The 20,571-nt window shown below is 43.0% G+C and overlaps 1 protein-coding gene across 2 annotated transcripts; it reads right to left on the bottom strand.

Moving 5' to 3' along the window:
• Positions 1 to 848: 848 nt before the first annotated feature.
• Positions 849 to 20,332, bottom strand: SHPK (sedoheptulokinase). Of its 2 annotated transcripts, none has more exons than XM_075013365.1 (7): positions 19,801 to 20,332; positions 17,223 to 17,364; positions 7,843 to 8,026; positions 5,511 to 5,663; positions 4,129 to 4,304; positions 3,348 to 3,548; positions 849 to 2,443 (listed from the first exon to the last, which is right to left on the bottom strand). In XM_075013365.1, the coding sequence occupies exons 1-7, from the start codon at positions 19,990 to 19,992 to the stop codon at positions 2,043 to 2,045; spliced, it is 1,449 nt and encodes a 482-aa protein (XP_074869466.1). In that variant the 5' UTR covers positions 19,993 to 20,332; the 3' UTR covers positions 849 to 2,042. The 2 variants fall into 2 exon arrangements, with proteins under 2 accessions (XP_074869466.1, XP_074869467.1); XM_075013366.1 differs by having other exon boundaries at positions 3,438 to 3,548.
• Between the last annotated feature and the right edge of the window lie 239 nt (positions 20,333 to 20,571).

Raw genomic sequence — 20,571 nt, 5'->3', positions numbered from 1 at the left:
AAGATTCATAAACAGCAGCTGCAAAGATCTGCTTTTCAAAGGGGAAATGCTCCTGGAAGTATCATTCAATAAAGGGAAGACTATCTGCTGACAGATAAATACAAGATAAACTAGCAAAGAGAAACAGTGCTACAAAATAGGGGGTTTTACTATAACTGTCAACAAGTCTCCATTTCTCTGTGTTTCCTGATTATGCCAATGGCTTTTAACCACCAGTGGAGCAGATTAATTCCCTGTCTCCTCATGACCAATACATCACTGTAATTACAGTCTGTGGACTTAGAGCTCTGGGACAGGAAGCAGATTTCTCATTAAGACTACATGAGTCAGTCCCAATGCTGTTAATGAAAAAGATGGAAATGCAGGTCCTTCTTTCAGTTAAAACAGATGCTTCTAGTTAATAAAATTGTACCCACATAGTATGAAACCATTTTCCTTACGTCTCCCCATTTCTCTCCCCCAGTTAAGGAAATTCACATTCAGCTTTTCCTGGATGATGAAATAACATACAAATCTATTCACCTTAAAATAAAGAAGGGGTAGAATGATCAGCAAGGTGCTTTAGGATCACGGCACATACGATAGAAACCCAACGACTTATGAAAAGTTCACATAAGCAATGCTCAAAACTGAAAAAAGATTATATTCCAGCCTGCACGTTACTATGTCAATGCTCAGTTGCTTCCACTATACAAGATACAGAGTTATGAATTCCTGAAAATAGAACATACCAAGGAGACCAGAAAGGATGTTCTTGGGCTGACAAACATGACCACATTTTACCTCTCCCTAGTAGCAATTGACTGTACTTCAATCACACTGCATTAAGAAGAGAGGGGAATCCACCTATGAGGAGTGTTGCTATAACCTCTCTCAAATGAAAGAAAAGCCCAATGAACCATTAAAACAAATAGCCTGCCAATACTGTATGCTTCAGAGGAAGCTCAACTCCACACATACAAAAATATAAATAATTGTGCCCTACAACATGAGAGAAATACCCTCCTGAGCACTGTCTGGTAAACAATCTGTCCTCTGAAGCATAAGCATGGAAGTCATTGTATGAGCTAGTCATGAATCTCACTTAGATCAGAAGCAACTTATATGCCAAAAATAACTTTCCCTCCTATATGTTTAAAAGCCAAAAAGATGCTCAACCCTTCAGAGACAGACTCTTTGGAGCATAAGATATGGAAATTATTATTTTATTTGCAAGACCTGTATAACAGTAGCAGCTCTAGGCCCCACTGTGATGCATATACATACGGTAAAAGCTATCTTAACCCCCAAACATCTCTAAACAAGAGCTTCTGTAGAAGCCATCTTACATAGAAGCCATTTCTTGTTTCTTATTTCTGCACGTACACAAGAGCTTGAACTATTCCTCACCTATTTGGGAATGGCAGGGAGGATGAGCTAAGTGGAATGCGTTAATGAACTGTTTGGATTTGGGGCTCTTACTCCCTATTACCTGTTCCTCCTTGCTGATAACAGTTTTCTCTCTGAAAATGATTGATGTTTCTCTAATTGCCTCAGGCTCTGGACTTGCTTGCGTAAGGGTATAAAATACTAGAGTTAGCTGCATCAAGAAGCCTTGCTGGACCTGGTTTTACTGGTGTCCAGTTTGGCTCATCTGTTGCCTTATTGAATTCAATAAAGCTGAATGTTAGCCGCCTAAACACAGAGAAGTCTTGTGCTTCAACACTACTGATATCAGTACCACAGGCACTAGCTTTTCTGAGCCCTGCCAGGCTTTTTCCCTAACAGGAAAATGAGCCAATGACGAAGTATTAGCTTCAACCCAAACATAATGGATCTTTTACCCTCACAGAGTCAAATTTCATGCAATAACAATTGGCTCTCATTGCAAAATTAGGAATGACACACAGACCCCAAATACATTTGGAACCAGAACGGGACATTAACACAAGCTGTTCTTCTCCAGCCTGAGTACGACAGTAGATGAAAAGCAACATCAGGAATGATGAGGAAACAAAAAGTGTTGATATGTCCAGAAAAACACTACATCAGACAAGCCTGAGCTACAGATTTCTTCTGTGCAGCATCACGAGCGCAGCACCAACAGCTGCATCCACGTCCTTCCCATAGATCACAGGAAATGGAAACATTTTCTCCACTTCTTGCTTCAGCACCTCATTCCTGGAAAGGGCACTTCCACTTCCCAGAATTCTCTTCACTCCGGCCTCTTTCAGGCATTGAAATGGCAACATGGAATGCAGATTTTGAATGAGCCCATGGCACAAAGCTCTGGTTACGTGACCCAGAGAGAGATCAGAAGCAGAGATACTAGTCACTGAAGCCAGTTGCTCAGGCATGTGCCTTTCTCCAAATACAGTTGGGCAGATTGAGAGTCTGGTATCATTTTGGGCCAAAGCTGCATGGATCATTTGTGTATAGATATTGGACTCGAGTACATCATACCCTGACAAAAGAAAATGGTGTTACTTATTTTGTCCACCTCATGTCCCTTTCGCCTGTCAAAGACAAACACTAGAGACTTAAAGTCTGATAATGATGCTGGGTGCTGTTTCAATGGCTCAACAGAACTCTTTGTATTCGGCATTTCCTGCCCATAAGGAGATCACTTCTGCAGGAATACAAACCTCCTCACTCCAAGTACTTTTCTTAAGAGAGGCAATCTGCATAGTGTTCACCTCCTGTGCTGACAGTGGAAAGGTCACTCATTGTTTGGAAGGATTTTAGAATTTACGGTTGCACTGAGACATCCCAAGGGAAGGCTACCACAGCCGTCGTAACAACACATTTCAAAGCACTTTAGGAAAATAACATGACTGTCTTGCATAATACAGCACTAAACTTGGCTCTTTGAAGCCATTAAGCATTACACTTTTGTGAAAACTGCAGCTCAAGGCAATTAATATAATCAGGTCACACTTTCTAAACTCTAAGAACAGAGAAATTACTGATTGACTTCTTTTGATTCTGAAATGGAACCCACAAAAATATTCTCGCTCACTTAAGTGCTTGGGAAAAAAGAATAAAAACTACCACCCAGATGCAAATCAAAAAGTTGACTCCGTTTAGTGTTGCTCCCATTGTGTCCCCTAATAGCTGCAGGAAATTCTAGTTTTGCAGTGGGAATGCCCAGTGCACAACAGTAGTGGTTTTCCAGCTTATTTTCAGACCCATAAATTTTTTTGAATGGAGGCGCAGATGCCTTTGGAAATCTTAGGCGTAGTCTGCACACACACCCCTCCCCCGCAGCTGAAAACCTCTGTTGTACAAGATACATGCTTTGGCTTGGTCCCTCATATCTTGCTGACTAACCCCCATTTTAAGCTTTGTTTTTCCCCAGAATACTTTACCCAGCTCTGCCATCCAGCGTGCCAGCATGTTCACAAATGTTGCCAATACATTTCCTCCATTGAGTGATGCTGCCACTGCCAGATAGTTACCATCAAAATAGGGAAAATAGGCAACAGTTGACAAGGAATCTGGAGTCTCTGGCGGCTGGAATCTCAGGGGCATGGGCACTGTCAGCTGAGCAGAGGTGCTGATATTGAGAACTATAAACACAAGAAAGAAAAGATGTAGACATTTAGAAAACCGCCCTGAAAGAGGAAAATAAGATATCCACACACCATGGTGCTGAGCACAATACGAATACCCAACTGGGAACAACAGTCAGGGAAAAGAGTGCCATGCTACTGATGGAAAACTTCATTAGTCCTTTCATAGGCTAGAAAATGGTACTCAGACCTATGGAAAGGTCTTACCATTGAACTTCAGAGCTACAAACACCAGCGTTATGAAATGACCAGTCAAACACTGCCTCATTTGGAGCCAGAAGTGCACAATCAGACTGTAACAGAGATGGGGAGGAAAAAAAAAATACTCTACTGTGTCAAACTACTAAAAATAAAGGGAAATTTTTTTAAAAAATTGACATGATAAAAAACCAATTTCTGTGCTTGTTTCATTCACATTAAGATGTTAAAAGCATAATCTTTTCTGCATAGTAGTTTCAAATCTGTTTGAAGTCTGTGTTTAGTTGTAACATTTTGAAAGAACCACCATAACAATCTTCTGAATGGTTGTAACTCTGAGTTCCAGTGTAATTGTTGTGTCCCAGCTGTATAATAATACCTGCATCAGTCCTCTCAGTCATACAAGAATAAACAGAACACTGGAAATCTCCCAGTGCAATTCCCACAGCCGTTCCTTTTGGTATTCCATGCCAGTCACGGGGCATCCTCCCTGCAATGCCACCAGGGTCACCCACTTCAGGGAGCAAGTCAATGGGAAAGCCAGACTCACTCAAGCTGCAACCAAAAAAAATATGCAGGTGGATTAGTCAACATGATAGCATGCAACCTGGCTATGTGAACATCTCTGACTTTGCGCTTGTGGCTGCTGAGCTTACAGAATCATTTGTCCACCCAATTACCTCTGCTTTGGACAAGTTCAGACTTACAGTTTCATTGATTATGTTGGCTAGAAACACACACAAGTTTGTACAGGATACCCCAGAAGAATAAATACATCTACCTACATTTACACTTGATTTGATCCAGCAAGCATCATGTGCAACAACACATGCATCACATGTTCAAATCACCAAAGTCACATAGCCAAGCAGAATGATAAGGGACAATCAAGATAACAGAAACAACCCATTTTCAAGTGCCAAAGATCACTGACTCTAGGGAAACTTTCATGCAGTGCTGGGGGAGGGGGTTCAAAAACCAAAAACAAACACACACAAAAAACCCCCTGCTTTCTTAAGGAGCTTGTTTTAGTTAACAATCCTCAATGTGTGTCTAGAGGACCTCACTATAACCACTACTTCAAGTTAGAAAAAGCTCACTGAGGCAAATCTAAGTTTCTGTTACCCTTTCAAGGGGCAAGAAAGTATTTTACCTTCACTGTTAGAAGATCTTTTCACACTAGAATCATGGCCAAAACTGATCCCTGCAATGTATAAGGGCCCTGGACTCCACCCCCTGAAAGAGCAAGTTACTTTTAAAAAAAGAGAATAAAACTCTTGTCTCATCAGACTCCTGGTAGACTGACACCTTTTAAATGACATTTTATATGAATTTAAATGCTATGAAAGAGCTCAGCTGAAGGCAGTGAGGAGTGAAATGCTCTTTAACCACTATGTAGCTATAGCATGGACAGCACTTGTGCAAGCTGACCGCTCTGTCCCACCACTGCATCTCAGGCACACCTTAGAGAGACCACCTACAGGAAGGAAGTGAATATTCAGTATCCATGGCCGTTTGCCTAAACCAGCCAATCATGCCTTTTCTTAGGGATTCAAAAAATAGCAATGTCAGGGAGTGCCAACTGCAATGAGGTTTTATGTGATGTACTTGCCCAGCACAAACTGGAGTGAGACACACACATGCATTCAGCACAGGTCACACAACCATCAGAGGAAGCAGCTTTCAATCACCCCATCTGAGCTACAGTCATAAAACAGGAGTATTCACACCAATGAAACTGATTGGAGAACTGTCACTTACATCTCAGTATTCCAGCTTCTACTTCTGGAATTAAAGTATCCCCAGCTGGCAGCATTCTGGATGGACATCAATGGTCTTTTCAAGTCACACAACATGGCAACCACATAGTCCTGGATAGTACCAGCTGCATCATAAGGCTTCAGAAAAGCTGGACTGTTTAACAAAACAAAAACAAAAGAGCTGCTTGAGTTACCAACTGTCTCTGTAGTCAATATTCAGGACAAAACTTGAAATGTCAGAAAAAACAAAAACAAAAAAAAAAAACTTCTGGAAACATATATTAATCACGTGAGAGAGAAATCCTTGGAAAACAAATGACAATTAGAATAGAACTGGTTAGAGAACATTTTTTCTCCCCACAAAAAAATTCTACAAAAAACGTTTTTGTCAAAATTTTTCTTCAAGACTTTTGGGTTTTCATAGAATAACCAAAAATCAGAATTAAGGAAAAATAATTTTGGGCAGCTAAAAAATTGTATAGAAATCAGATATTTCCCTGCAAAAGTAGAGTTCAATTGAAAAAAAATAAACAAAAAAGCATTCTTTGTGGATTAAAAACAACTTTCAACTAAAACATATCAGCCATCTCTATCATCTACCTCCAACACTTCAATTACTACCTCGTTTGGAAGCCAACAGTACATACAATTAGATCATTTCCAAACATTCTGAATAGCTTACTTTTGCTTTCCTGTAAAAATGATTTAACAGTGAGCATCTGGGGAAAAACAAAAACACTGCTTACTGAAGAAAAATTGAAAAGCATGTGTAGTATTCTTCAGTGAATTGTTACTTTGCAATAAAATATAACTACAGTGTTGCAGATGAGGATTGCTGAATTCCTAACAGCCTATGAAAGGAAATAAACAGAGTAGGTATTTACTTTCTTTTATCTTTGCCATGGAAGTCAAACAATACAGAGCAGTATTAAGTAAAGACAATAAGAAGTAACTCCTAAGGTTCCTTAATATTAGTAAAATGCTACATTGTCACCGTCTCATCCGTAAGTGTATTCCTTATAAAAGACAAATTTGTTTCTGAAGTTTTCTGGAGTAATAGAAGCACAGAGTGAGAGTACCACAATCAAAACAGCAAAGAACCAACGTTAAAGACTGCCTAAGGGATCAAGTCCAAGTTTTAACATGGAATTGGCTTTATGGTGTGTTACAATGCACAATACCCACTCCTACCAGGTGATGGGGGAAAACAGTTTTAACACTGGAGTTTTCTTTGGCAAAGTACACAGCAGCAAAGCCAGTTATAAAGAGAAAAACAGCAGCATACTTGCACAGAGAAATCCTGCTCTCAGCTTTGGAGCATCTGAGAAAAAAACCTTAATTCCATCCAGTTGAATTGTGATCCTCGATATATGCATTAAAGCAAAAGTAATAACGATGAAAATAACAGTATAAAGATTAATAGTAACAGAGAGGGAACTGTGCTAGTCTATATAGTATAAAAATGAGTGTGGAGAGATCAACCATGTCCCAGATACCATCTAAAAAGACTTTGGGAGGTACGAAAGCAAACTGAACTCCTACTTGATGCAGAAGATGGTGAAACTTTGGGAAATGTAATAACTTACTGACGATTAAACGATTTCAGAATCTGTGCAAAGATTTTGTGGATTCCACACCCTGCCATAGCTGAAGACAAGTTGTAAGTGAAAAACTATGTCCCATGCAAAGCATGTGACAAATCAGCAAACCACATATAAAACCTCATTAGAGGTTTGGTAGGGCTGCTTACTGTGTAAGAGGGACCAGTTCTCATAGCACATTAAAGGAACTGACCCAAAGTAAATCTCCCAACATATTTCAGATTTTCATAAATCTACACAGAAACTATGCATAAGACACAACTACATGATTCATATTGTATTAACTAATGAGGTTCCTGCCATTGGGGCAGGGGGCTGGACTCGATGGCCTCTCGAGGTCCCTTCCAGTCCTAGTATTCTATGATTCTTTCCTTTCACGTATAACCAGAGATGTTTCTTTTCATAAGTGTTCTGTAGTATTTTTAACTATAAGGGTGGGAGAATATCACAAAATCAGTTAGTTATATATGGTTAATGCTGAATATTTCCCTTTGAAATTATCTTCAGCCATCTAAATAATATTATGATTAAAAGGAAACTCTGCTTCATCTCACAAGTCTCCTCAGCTGGTGCATTATGAGGCACATAAAGATACATAGCTGCTGACCCTGAAAGGGTACTAGCCTTCTGCCAGAGTGCTGACTGCATCTTCAATTCCAGACATGAAACTGCTAATGCAACAGCATGATACAGACAATCTAACAAAAACAGCTGAGATTACAGTGCTTCTACCTGTTCTTCAAATACCAGTAGATTGTGGCACACCCAAATCCTGTAGCCAAGCTGAGATGTGACTGGGGTTGAGGAAGAGAAGTGAGGAAACTGCTGCTGCAGCGGCCATCTTGCCAAGTAATCAGATGACTGACTTCTCCAGGCTCAAATGTGTGACCAGTTCCATTCTCTGCCCATATGCAACCTGAAATAGGCAGCATTTGAGATACACCACTTTACTAACTGCAGTTTGTTTGGCACCTTTAAACTTCTGTGATTCATATCATTCTACAAAGTAACACATTTAATGCTTCCGAATATATGCCAGTACTGCCTATGGTCAAACCAATACTCATTTTCCAGCCCCGCATAATCTGCTGCAAACTCAGTCACCCTGAGGTAAAGACAAAATATAAGCAATCCCAAAGATTTCAGCTCTGTCCTGCTACCCATAATATCCATACATACAGGTTCAGGTAATGACTGAGATAAGAGAGACTCAACACGATCCACTAGAAACATTAAGCACCCAGAGAAATGGGTTCATAGGTTGTTAGAACAGCATGCAAAACTATCCATTGTAATGTGGCTAAATGCAAATACAGACAGTCAAAAACAAAGAACATATGGTATGCTTAAGTGGGGGAGGGGATTCTTTCCTGCGAAGTAGCGACTCTCAAAAAAAGATTCAAGGGTCATAATGGATATGAGCCGCCAGCCCCATAAGGTGTCCCAAAGGCCTAATGCAACCCTTAAATGCATGAAGAGGGGAATCTTGAGGAGTACAGAGTTATCTGGCACTGGTGTGACTGCTGCTGGAATCCTGCATCCTGCTCTGGCGTCCACAATTTGAGAAGGATGTTGATGAATCAGAGAGGGTTCAGAAAAGAGCCACAAACCCAATTAAAGGACTAGTAGAAAATACCTCATAGGCTATGTCTACACAAGCCCCAAACTTCGAAATGGCCATGCAAATGGCCATTTCGAAGTTTACTAATGAAGCGCTGAAATGCATATTCAACACTTCATTAGCATGCGGGCGGCCGCAGCACTTCGAAATTGACGCGCCTCGCCGCTGCGTGTCTCGTCCCAACGGGGCGCCTTTTCGAAAGGACCCCACCTACTTCGAAGTCCCCTTATTCCCATGAGCTGATGGGAATAAGGGGACTTCGAAGTAGGCGGGGTCCTTTTGAAAAGGAGCCCCGTGGGGACAAGACGGGCGGTGGCAAGGCGCGTCAATTTCGAAGTGCCGCGGCCGCCCGCATGCTAATGAAGCGTTGAATATGCATTTCAGCGCTTCATTAGTAAACTTCGAAATGGCCATTTGCGTGGCCATTTCGAAGTTTGGGGCTCGTGTAGACATGGCCATAGTGACACATTCAAGGACATCAATCTACATAGCTTAATAATAAGAGAATAAAGAGGATATTTGATTACAGTCTGTAGGTATGGGGAACAAATGGCTCTTCTGTCTATCAAAGAAAAATATAAAATGACAATCCAACGGGTGGAAGCTGCAGCTAGATACACTTGGACTGGAAGTAAGGTGCACTTTTTTTTTTTTAAATCAGTGAAATAAATTAATCATTAGAAAAACTCAACCAGTGTCACGAAGGAGTCTCCAACATTGACAATTTTACAAAAATTGAAAGTTTTCCTAAAAGATCTGCCCTAGGAATTATTTTACAAAAGCTGCATGGCCTGCATTCTGCAAGCTGTCAAAATCAATGATCACAATGAACCTTCTGCCCCACGATCCATCGTTCACTTCACTGTGACTGGGATTTGTCATTTTCTAGCCTAGAAATAGCTATACTAGCTCCACTGCTGGGCTCAATTCCATACAACAGATAGCTCAGGATTGGGTCCATTTTTAAACCAACGTACCACTTATAGGATCGCTTGAAAAATCCAGATGAACTATCTACAGCACGGGAGGTAAGATGCAGTCAAAGGCCGAATCTGGCCCTCCCAGCCTTTTAATCCAAATCTTACACCCTTCCATAGAAAAAGGCTGCCCTTGACCACTTACCAAATCTTGGAGTGGCCCCCCGCACCAAAAATTATTGTCCAGTCCTGATCTACAGGAATATAACTGCCAAGTGGTAAAGAGTAGATGGCATCCTTATGCTATAATATGACCTCACCGAAAAGAGCAAACGCCTTCACTAGGATTAATGCTGATTCAATATTCTTTTTAACGTTGTTACCAGGGTAATCCCACTTTTTTCCTGTTAAATACAAAAAGTAGGATTCTGTGCTGTGCCTCTAAACCATCTTTACAGCCTCTCAATCCTAGGCCATCTGGAGAGGCCACTTTAAATTATGGCAGCCACCCAGAATCTTCACAAGCAATGAATGCTGATGCTTAACTCCTGGGCCCTCCCAACCCCTTCCAGCACTTTCCCTACACAGGAGCCTGTGAAGGAGTCCTAGGACAGCAGCTGTACAGCTATCTTCCACAGCTCCTGTGCTGGAGATGTCACACATAGCATAAAAACACAATTTAAATCACCAAAAACAAAATCATTGATTTAAACTAAAACACCAGCAAAGCTAAGACTGACTGTACTTAACAGTGCCTTTCATGTTGGAGTAAAGGCCACTGAAATCATTAGCACTTCTGCTTTTTTGAGAAAATTAGTATCAAATGGGGTTCCCTTGGAAAAGCGGAGTTATGCTGAAGTAAAATAGGGAACAGACTCATAGCATCAGCATTGTGGTCTGTGGCCACACAGTTGCAACTGGCAACTCTAGATTTCTCTTACTGCGGCTTTCTGTACTGTATACTTGGGTAATAGATTCTAAACCTAGTTAACAAATTATACAACCCACCAACATTAGCTAAGTTAAATGTTTTGGTTTTTTTTCTAGCAACATCCAACACAGCAAAAAGCTTGGGAATTTATTTGGCAAATCAATTAATGGTGATGCATGGAAGTTACACAGGAGTCGCACGTGCCCCTCAGTGCTATGCCCCTTCTGGTGAGCGCGGGAGTGGGCCTAGCTCCCTTGCTTGTGCTGCTCTTGGACCATGCCACTTCTGGGGAGAGAAGGAACTGCTCCTGCTCTCACTGGAAGAAGCACTGTGCTTCTGCAGGAAGAGTAAGTGTGGGGCATGGGCAGAACATGGGCAGTGGAAAAGGCAGAGCAGAGGAAGGGAGGGGCAGGGAGGAGGCACGTGACCAGTGCCCCACCTGGAACCCCCACACCAGTCACCTCTGAATCATATTTTACTACCAGGCACAGAGGCCGCATCTCCACTAGCAAGTTCTTTTGGAAAATCCATCACTTGTTCTTAGCACATGGAGCATCCACACATGAAATGCGCTCTTTCAATCTGAAGTTGAAAGAATGTGTCTCTTCTTCCAGAAGCCTCTTGTGCTCCCAGATCAGGGAGATCACCTCCTTTGAAAAGCTTCTTTCACACAAAAGCATGTGTAGATGTTCTCCAGACCCTTTTTACAAAGAAGCAGTCCTCGTAGCCCTGGATTTTTCGATCCTTGACCCGTTCTTTAGAAAGAGTGGGGACTGTGTGGACACTGTATATTGAAAGAGCTGCTCAATCTTTTGATCCGCTTTTTTGTGTGTGGATGCACTCCTTCAAAAGAAGGTCTTCAGGAAGACCATATTTTCAAAGATCTCTGTAGTATAGAGGTGGCCAAAGAGTCTTGAAGAATGATGAATTGCAAAGTCAATTATTTAAGTTATTAACAAGCTGGTCCAGCCAAATCCACGTCATTTTCTCCGATAAGCAGTTTTCTTTATGATGTTTCATTCTTCCAACTCGGCCCTGAATCATCTTCTTTCATTGCTTACACTTACCACGTTTTTCTTTTTTATCCATGGAATGAATTTCTTCAAAATATTCCCAGATAGGGTCTCTCTCATGTCCAGAAGCCATGACACTTTTCCTGTGGCAAAAGCGTGGGGGAACACAGGAAGTTGTGCATGAGCTGTATAATGTATTCCCTTTTCCTTTCTAGTCCACTCTATTGTCTCTTCTATGCTGCCTCATTTTTTCCCGTATATTGCCTCTGTCCCTAACATTGCCTCTTAACTAACTTGTCTGCTGTGTTTGCCCAGGGTTCATCACCACATAAGCACAGAACAAAACAATCCCATCCATCTTCTGTCTTTGTTTACACACATTACCTTTTTTGTCTGCTGAGAAACTGAAATTGAAAACCCAGACTTTTTAAAGCAGCAAGAGCTGGTAGCTAGAAGGGACAAATTGGAGATTTAATTCATTGTTATGAGTCTATACGTGTATGTATAGCATGTTTGTGATGAGATGTAATTGTAACTTATTTTTAAATGAAAAATTTAGTATTTTATTGATGATTTTAAAAAAGTTAAAAACAAATCCCATTTTTTTCAATAGATTTTTATCCTCACTGATATAGGAGCCACAGTGTGAGTGAGGCTCTCACCCTCAGAAGTTAAGGCACACTTGTGGAGGGGGAGCTTATGCGAAGTATGGCAGAAAGCATCATTCTCCAATGACTAGTGGTCTCCACTAACCTGAAGTGAAAATTCAGTACAGTCCTGAACTCCATTCTCACACAAACAACTTGAAACAAAAAGTAACATTTAAAGTATTATGTGAAGCTTTCAAAGTCCATTTCTCTCTCATTTCCTCTCCTTTGTGATCACTGCTCCTTTAAGTGTACTTCCACTGTAATTTCCACTGCAACTATTTTTTTTAGTTTTAAAATGTATTCTAAGAAGTAGTAGTTGCCACAAAGCTAACCCGAAAGGATGCCATTAAAAATATAATCTGAAACACAGAGTATGCGTTTTCACTTAATCTAATCAAAGTGAGTGCAAACAAATGTTCTCCTTCATTTTGTCGCTTACAGAAATTTAAAACAAAAAGGGACGTGGCTTTCTGAAATGAAATATTAAGCATCTCCTCATGAGAATTTGTGTGGCTGATGGACTCTTGAGGTTTTATTATGCAGCCCTCATGGGACAGCTAGAAAGTAAGCAACAGACCCATGAATCCATCAGCCCTTGGATATACTCCTTGGTAATGGTTTAGTATTTAAAATAAAATTGCAGACAGTAATGAATAGTTCACGATCACTTAAAGCAACTGGGATCCTGCCAATATTTGACAGACAATGACCAGTACTTGCGGGAAATCAGTTCTGTGCTCTACAGCAAAATCTCTCCATCAACTCAGAAGTTCAACATTATTATTTAATACTTACATTAATGCACATAGGTGTGTATCATGATTTACAAGTGGGATAAACATACAGAACCAGATTCTGGAGTAACGCCACAGACCTCAATGGATTTACACCAGCATAACTAAGAAAAATCTCCAATATAATCCCTGCCCTACAGAGTTTACAATCTAGGATCCCATCCTGCATGCAGCTACACATTTGAGTATTTGCAAAATCGGGGCCTAAGTAAGTCAGTCACAGAGGTTGATTTGGTTGCTTGTGACTTGGATGCTGAGCCTACAACTACTTACTCATGCGGAATTGCATTTCCATTTCCTGACAGAGTCAGCAGCAATAAAAATATTGTGCATGTGTCATTTACAGTTTATTGGAAATCCATTTAATTTCACGCGCTGGGGTTTTTAAAAATACCTGATATCAATTTAAATACTACATCTCACTAAATGTCATTCCTTATATTCTGCTGTCAAATTGGAGTATTCACAAAAAAAAAAATGTTCCAGTGCACAAGCAGGATGGGTAATGTGAAGTATACTTCCATAAAGCGTCATTCTGTCTAACTTTTCGTAGCAAGACTCAGCAACCTCGCTACAGAAGAGGAATTACTGGAAAGTATTCAGACAATTCACTGGGCAACAACTAGTAGAATGACTCTTGGGGGAATGGGACAAAAAGAGTAACGTGTTCCATAAGCACATTTCATTTGCTAACGAACAGAGGACAATGGACAGAAAATTGTAAAAGACCAATCCCTACCAAATACCAACCCTATAAAACTTCTTCCTGTCAATAGTCCTGCTGGCTTCATTGGATTGCTCACAAAAGGATACACAAGATCAGATCCTTACTACGTCAACAAATAACATGGTTAAATGGAATGAGTGGATGTAAATGATTGTCTACTACAATTAAGGAGAAATGGCTATTTAGCAGGACTTTTTCTGATTATATTTCATTTTACCGCAAGATGTTTTATTACAGTTTTCAACAAATTATTCCAGAACTAACAATTATTTCAGGGTTGCCAACCCACAGGAATTTAATTTATGGACAAAATGGGAAAAATTTATGGACAAATTTTTATACTATATTCAGTCTTCTCATTATGTTTTGACATTGTTAACTTTAACAGCAAACAATATTAAATTACATAAATTGGCAATGTGCTGACACTAACAGGGAGGGACAATGTAGATGATAATATCACCTGGAGCACATGATTCACGTTATGTCACTTCAACCATTGAGCTAAATAAACTAAAACATCCAATTTCTGCTGCTCTGCAGTAAAACAGCTGAAGCAGCACAGAAGAAATTTAATTGCTATAGAAAAATTGCTGTTTTTTGAAATTTTACTGCATTTTTCCAAAATTTACGGACACCTAATTTTTTTCTAAATCCTCTTTATGGACACGTCCAATTTCGGCTAATTTTTTTTTTTAAAACGGACTGTCTGTAAATTTACTGAAGTTTGGCAACCCTGAATTATCTCCAGCACCAACAGATTTGTCTATCATGGCTTCTGCCATTTAGCTTCTAAACTACAATATATAGAGAGAACACAGGGCTGTAACAAAGGGGAAGTGACTGAGGCACTCGCCTCAGGTGCCACACCTCAGGGAAAACAGCTAGCCCCCTTGGTGGCTCAGTCCAAGCTACATGTGGCTCTTTAAGAGCCATTTGCAGCTTGTTACGCTGCCACCTCTGGCTGACTCTTCCTCCGCTCCCCCCCTGCCCTGTCCTGCCTTTCTGTGCTGCCTCAAATGGAAGGGGCTCATTGCTGTAGGGACAAAGGCGGCTGCAGCTCCAGCTCTGCCAGGTCAGGCAACACCTGAGTAGGGGGAAGTGGGGGCGGGGGTTGAGCGGGGGCTGCTGGCTGCACGCCCTGCACCTCCTCTGCAGCTGCCTCCCCAGGGTGGGTGAAGCAGCAGGACCCACACTGCACAGCACTCCAGTCCTGCAGACCCTGTCCAAGATGCAGCTGCTGTGGGTGCTTGCGTTGCCCCTCCCGCAGCCCAGAAACTCGGGGTCTGCATCTTCGGGGCATCACATCCCCACAGCACTGCACCATGCTGGGCTGCTGAGTGGGTGAAACTGGTGCTGGCAAGGAGGGCAGCGGAGGGGCTGGGTGGGAGCTCTGGGATGTGGGGGGAGGTGGGAGGTACCTGCGTGAAAGACACCAGCTACAGGGGGGTCATTAGGTAGCTAAGATGGGTTTGCCCTGGGGGCGGTGCTGGATTTATGATGTCTTGGACGGAGAAGAGGGAAGGCACTCAGTGGCTGGGGGACAGCTGGGTTTGTAGGGACATCAGGGGCTGCCAGCTGAGTGGGGCTGGGGAGAGGTGCTAGGTTTATAAGGGTGTCGGGAGGCTGCCGGGTGAGTGGGGCTTGGGAGAGAAGATGGGTTTGTGTTGCCACGGGGCTGCCAAGAGAGTGCGCCTTGCAGAAGAACCTGGGTTTGTGGAGATGCCAGGGAACTGCAGGGTGAGTGGGGTTTGGGGGTATCGGGGGTTGCTGGGTGAGTAGGGCTCCAGGGAGAAGCTGGGTTTGGGTCTTTCAGGGGCTGCCGAGTGCAGGGGAGGGCTCTGGGAAGAAACTGGGTCTGGGGGACTGGGATGGATGTAGAGGGGAGGAGCAGGTTGGGGTCAGTCTGCCCCCTGACTCCCTCCTCTTTATCTTCACTACCTGTTGCCCTAGCTACTCGCTGCCCAGATCCATGGAGGACGCAGCCTACTCAGCCAGCCCTCCTGGCTGCAGCTCAGCTGCCTGGGTACGTCTGTGCAGCAGGCGTGAGGGGGAAGCAGGCACCAGTGTCACCTGAGCTACCTCCTGCTGGGTGTGGCTGATGCCTCTTCCTGTGACTCACTTAATCTCCCTGCCTATTAACCTGCATATGAAGGAGCTACACCAGCACAGGGGAGTTCAAATAACCGTTTTCTTACTGCATCTCACATGTAAGGCCTAGTCACATATACACACTGCTGCTCTGGCTGGCTGTTAAAGAGAGAACATGGAGCACCACCGGTGTACTGATGTACTATTTACAGAGATACTCCCCAATTTTTACACCTCAGTGCCTAATACTGATTCCTTGGGATATTACAAGTGGTTTGCACAGAACTACATAGAGAGAAAGCCCTATGTTGTCATACCTGCTCTCTGCCTCTCCCCACATACAAGATAGCACAATGGCCTTATAAACCCAGAGTTGTGAATTGAATCCTTGAGGGGCCTTTCAAGATTCTGGGGCAGGTTAGGTTAAAAAAATAAATAAATAAAAAAGTGTCAGGGATGGTGATAGGTCCTGCTGGGAGTGCAGGGGACTGGACTTGATGTCTTTTCCAGGTCCCTTCCAGTTCCATGGGATATACATAGCTCCTTGACAGAGTTTTCTCTGGGAGCAAAGGAGGATGTGGCAACATCTGGATGGCTGAGCTACCAGCACATCCTCCCCTAATAAAGGAGATACTGACAACAGTACGGCTTGACTTTAGTTATTAAGGACTGTCTCATCTTCACATGCATTGTGGCTCTTGAAGTATTGATTTCATACCCGATCTTGAAAAAAAATGGCTCTTCTCACTATTTTGGCTGCAGACCCCTGCTCTAGGCTCTGGGGTAGGTAACGCCCCCTCTCTAGTGCCAGCACACAGATAACATTCTTACGCTTCTTCCCAGGAGCCCACTTGGGAACAGAGCTCAACCCCTTCCTTGCCTCAATCCCTCAAACAATTATCTGTCCCAGTAACTACTTGTGGCAGGGTCATTCCTACAGGCCACATGTCCAGTTTGCTGTCTCCCTCCCTCACTTAATGTAATCTGTGCCAGCCAACCAGCTTGGTGCTTAGTGTGCCTCCTGCTCTGCTCATTTATCCTGGGCAGGCAAGGTGCTCTCCTCAATTGCATTGCTTTGGTAACCCCCAGACAGATTTTACAGAGCTGGTGTCTTCAGGTTGTCAGCATGCATGAGGGCCTCATAACGGTAATAAACGTTGAATAGTAACAGGGAGGTAGCCGCATTAGTTTGTTCATTTTATAATAAATGTTATGTTTTTGTTAGCATTTATTATTTATGTTCCCTTTTTCTGTGAAATAACTACTGTGAATTTATAAACATGAGGGGGCACAATATTAGATTCTTGCCTCAGGTACAAAATTATCCAGTTACAGCACTGAGAGAACATGTCAAAAAACAGACATTACCTTGATTTGTTTTCCAAAACACAACCCCATGCATTTGTCCTGAGATACCAATACGACTAACATTTTGAAGGTGCTCCTGCGGAAAAGCTTCGAGGCATTCATTCAGGGCTTTTATTATTATCTGGACATCCTGCTCCATTCCCTGTAACCATAAAATCAGATATAAGGGTGTTGAGACATAATCTACGAGAATTTATGCATGCATCTACTAGAGGGTACAGGAAGTCCCCAGTTTATGAACAGACTGTTTTCCAAAAGTTTGTTTGTAAGTCCATTGTTTGGAACTCAGAACACATTTTCCCCATATGAACAATGCTATAAATGGCAGTTACGTTTCCAGGATAGCCCACAAAAGCCTATTTAACCCATAATGTAGCAGAAATACTATATATTTGCAATGAGAAACAGTAGAACTAGTTTTTTATTTAACTTTGAATGCTGATTCTTGAGGAAAGGCAGGTTTAATTAGAGGAAGATGAGGAGGTCGGTAGTGATTCTGAAGGGCACCTCTATCCATCCCCCGTCACCTTCTTTCGGCAGGCTCTGGTCTAGCTCCTGTGGCTGACCCCAGCCCCCTCTCACACACTCTGCCATGGGCTGCACCCAGCCTCCTTTCACAAGAAGGTGATGAGCAGTGTGAGTGTGAGCCAGAGGACTCTGGAGGAGCAGGGGACAGTCATGCAGCCAGAGGCTGAGAAGAAGTGGTCCTTTCCCCTTCAAAGCAATGCTTTTTTCCAGCCACTGGATCCACAACCACCCCTAATCCTCTAGAATCCTCCAGCCCACACTTATGCCGCTCACCTGTGCCTCTTGCCAGCTACTCATACGCCAGTGACATCCTTATCCATATGCAGAATATACAGCAGTATAAGGAGTCTAAAAATTCGGGCCAACGCTGGGTCTTAAGGTCCACCCTCCTTTTCCTATCTCTGCCAGAACATAGTAGCAGACCACTGAGCCTGTGAAAGAGCCAAGTAGTTATGAAGCCATTTCACAGGCATTTGCCAATTTCAGAATTTACCGTGTTAGTCAATAGGACTTAGTTTAAAATCTGGTTTAAAAATATTTCATTAGCGTGTTGCTGAAGATTATAAAAATCACATCTCTGGAAAGCCATCACTCTCTCCACATTCCCCTACCTCCTCCCAGGGCTGCCATTGGACATAGGGACACTATTTCAATAGTACTGCCTATGGCCCCATAAATGCTAAGAACATCGCTGCCTAAGGCGGAAGGAGAGCTTTTGTTTGTATGTGGAGATGCTTGCAACTTTGGACATACCTGTATTTACTTAAGCAGTAACACTGTAGTTAGAAGTAAATACTATGTATTACTTGGCTTAACAATATTTACTGACTTACTGAGTTATTATACAGTTCAAAGTCTCAAAACACACTAATTTAAATCATGTGTGGCTAAATACACATAAGAAACTATAGTTTAATTCCACGCTATTATATTAATATACAATTTTAATTGCATAAGACTCCTAACCTGCTGTTATTATGTTATTTGTACTACAGTACCATATTACCTGCCTTTACTACTTCCAAAGTCAATGGGCTTGTTATGATCCAATCCCTCAACAGAAGATTGTACCTTCTCTCTTTCTGCCATGTTTTTCACAGTATTGTTTCAATAGACACAATGGGTCAGATGTCCCTTAAGATTAAAGTATCTCATTGTTTATTCCTCACACACCATACCCTACCTAAGCAGTGCTCTGATAAAGTTAATGATCATATCCCAAAAAAAAGTTCAAAATAATTAAGGACAGTTTGCCTTTGTTCCCAGAGAAGCAGCATCAAAAAGTGCAGGAAAGATTTTAGTTTTTTTTCCTATATTTGAAACATATCTCATACAACTTTCTGATCAGTAGAAGAGCTAAGTATCTGGGCTTTCTGCTGTTTTTCAGTTTCTCAGGCAAAGTATGTAACTTGGATTTGGCCTGTCCATTTCACTCACTCATACTAGAGCCAAGTTCACTATAACAACCACCATGGTGCCACTTCAGAAAGTGGTCAGAGCGGTCTGCTTTGAAACTCAAATATTGGAAGAAAAAGTGTTCCTAAGGCTTCACTGCCTAAAGTTGAGAGACAAAGTGGATGGCATAATAGCTTTTACTGGACCAACTTAATAAAAGATATTATCTCATCCACTTTCTCTTGCAAGTATCCTGGGATCAACATGGATATCCCACCAGCACACACTGATTCCAAGACACTAATCAGCACTTAATTGGTCTTTATTTGACTCAACCATTCAGGTACCTAATCACTAATTTTTAAAAAAAACTGACCCTTCGCCAAACAGACTTCTGCAGCCTGGTGTTTTCATACTGCACAAGAGAAGAATTTTAAATTAGATTTCAGAAATACAGACGCACATGCCAACGCTGCCACCACCAACTTCTGATTCCTTTTCACTTTTTTCCCCGAAAGAGCCAAGCGACGTCCTGCAAGGCCTTAAAATGATGCTAAGACACCCTTGTAGTCGACATAACACAGGAGCACAAAGCTGTGTTGGTGCAACACGCCTCTGACTTGAGCGACACGGCAGCACTACCCCCATCTCTCACCTGTGCGCCAGCAGCTGGGCTGTCAACCTGTGCCTGGGTCTCCCTGGAGCAGCTGTGGGTCACAACTGGCCCTTGCTCTGTCTCTGCTACCAGCGCCGCCTTAACTGAGGTGGTGCCCAGATCTATGCCCAGCACACGCCCAGTGCCAGGCGTGGTGCACGGACACAGGCCTACGGCTTCGTTATCAGCCATCGTTTGCGTTGCCCTGTGGCGGCCGCTGCTCCTCCACCGCAGGGGTGCGCTGTCCCCCACCGCCCAAGTAACCCGAGCACACGGGCAGCACAGGGGGACCGGCACAGACACTCTGCCCTGCAGCTTGGCGCCCGCTCTCCAGCTCTCCGCCTTGGGGTGGCTCTTGGTTACTCCTCAGTGGCTGTGCCAGGGGGTGCCCAGGTGTCTGTCCAGCACAGGCAGTGCCACGGCACAGGTGCAGCCAGCCCTGGGCTCCTACGGCAAGCAGGGCCCACCGCCTCCCCCGAGGGTTGATCCCAGCTCCACACGGGTCTGGGGCTGGGGCGAGGCCCGGGCCGCGCTGACCCTTGGACGACTCGCTCGCAGAGTGGAGCCTGAGGGAAAAGCCGAGGCCTCCATCTTGAGTGTGGCAAGACGAACTTCTGCCACTTCCCAGCGGGCAGCCCCCACAAAACCATTACTCGACGGGTTTGAAACGGGACGATGACGAAAGCAAAAGGGAAGCGCTCCCCCAGCGCCTCTCTAGAGTCCCGAGCACCAGTAGCCACACCCAAGATGGCGGCGAGGGGCGGCCATCGC

Source organism: Carettochelys insculpta, chromosome 19 (assembly GCF_033958435.1).
Source record: "Carettochelys insculpta isolate YL-2023 chromosome 19, ASM3395843v1, whole genome shotgun sequence".
Lineage (NCBI taxonomy): Eukaryota > Metazoa > Chordata > Testudines > Carettochelyidae > Carettochelys > Carettochelys insculpta.
The sequence above is the reverse complement of the archived record's forward strand: the minus strand, read 5'-3'. Positions and strand labels throughout refer to the sequence as shown.

Bases quoted from the DNA above. Each gene is read 5' to 3' on its own strand.
- SHPK (XM_075013365.1), bottom strand. From the start codon at position 19,992: ATGGCTGATAACGAAGCCGTAGGCCTGTGTCCGTGCACCACGCCTGGC. The intron at 8,027-17,222 runs GTAATGTCTGTT...TGCCTATTTCAG, and splicing joins GTTTTGGAAAACAAATCAAG to GTTGCATATGGGCAGAGAAT. The intron at 2,444-3,347 runs GTAAAGTATTCT...TTCTTTTGTCAG, and splicing joins ACGCTGGATGGCAGAGCTGG to GGTATGATGTACTCGAGTCC.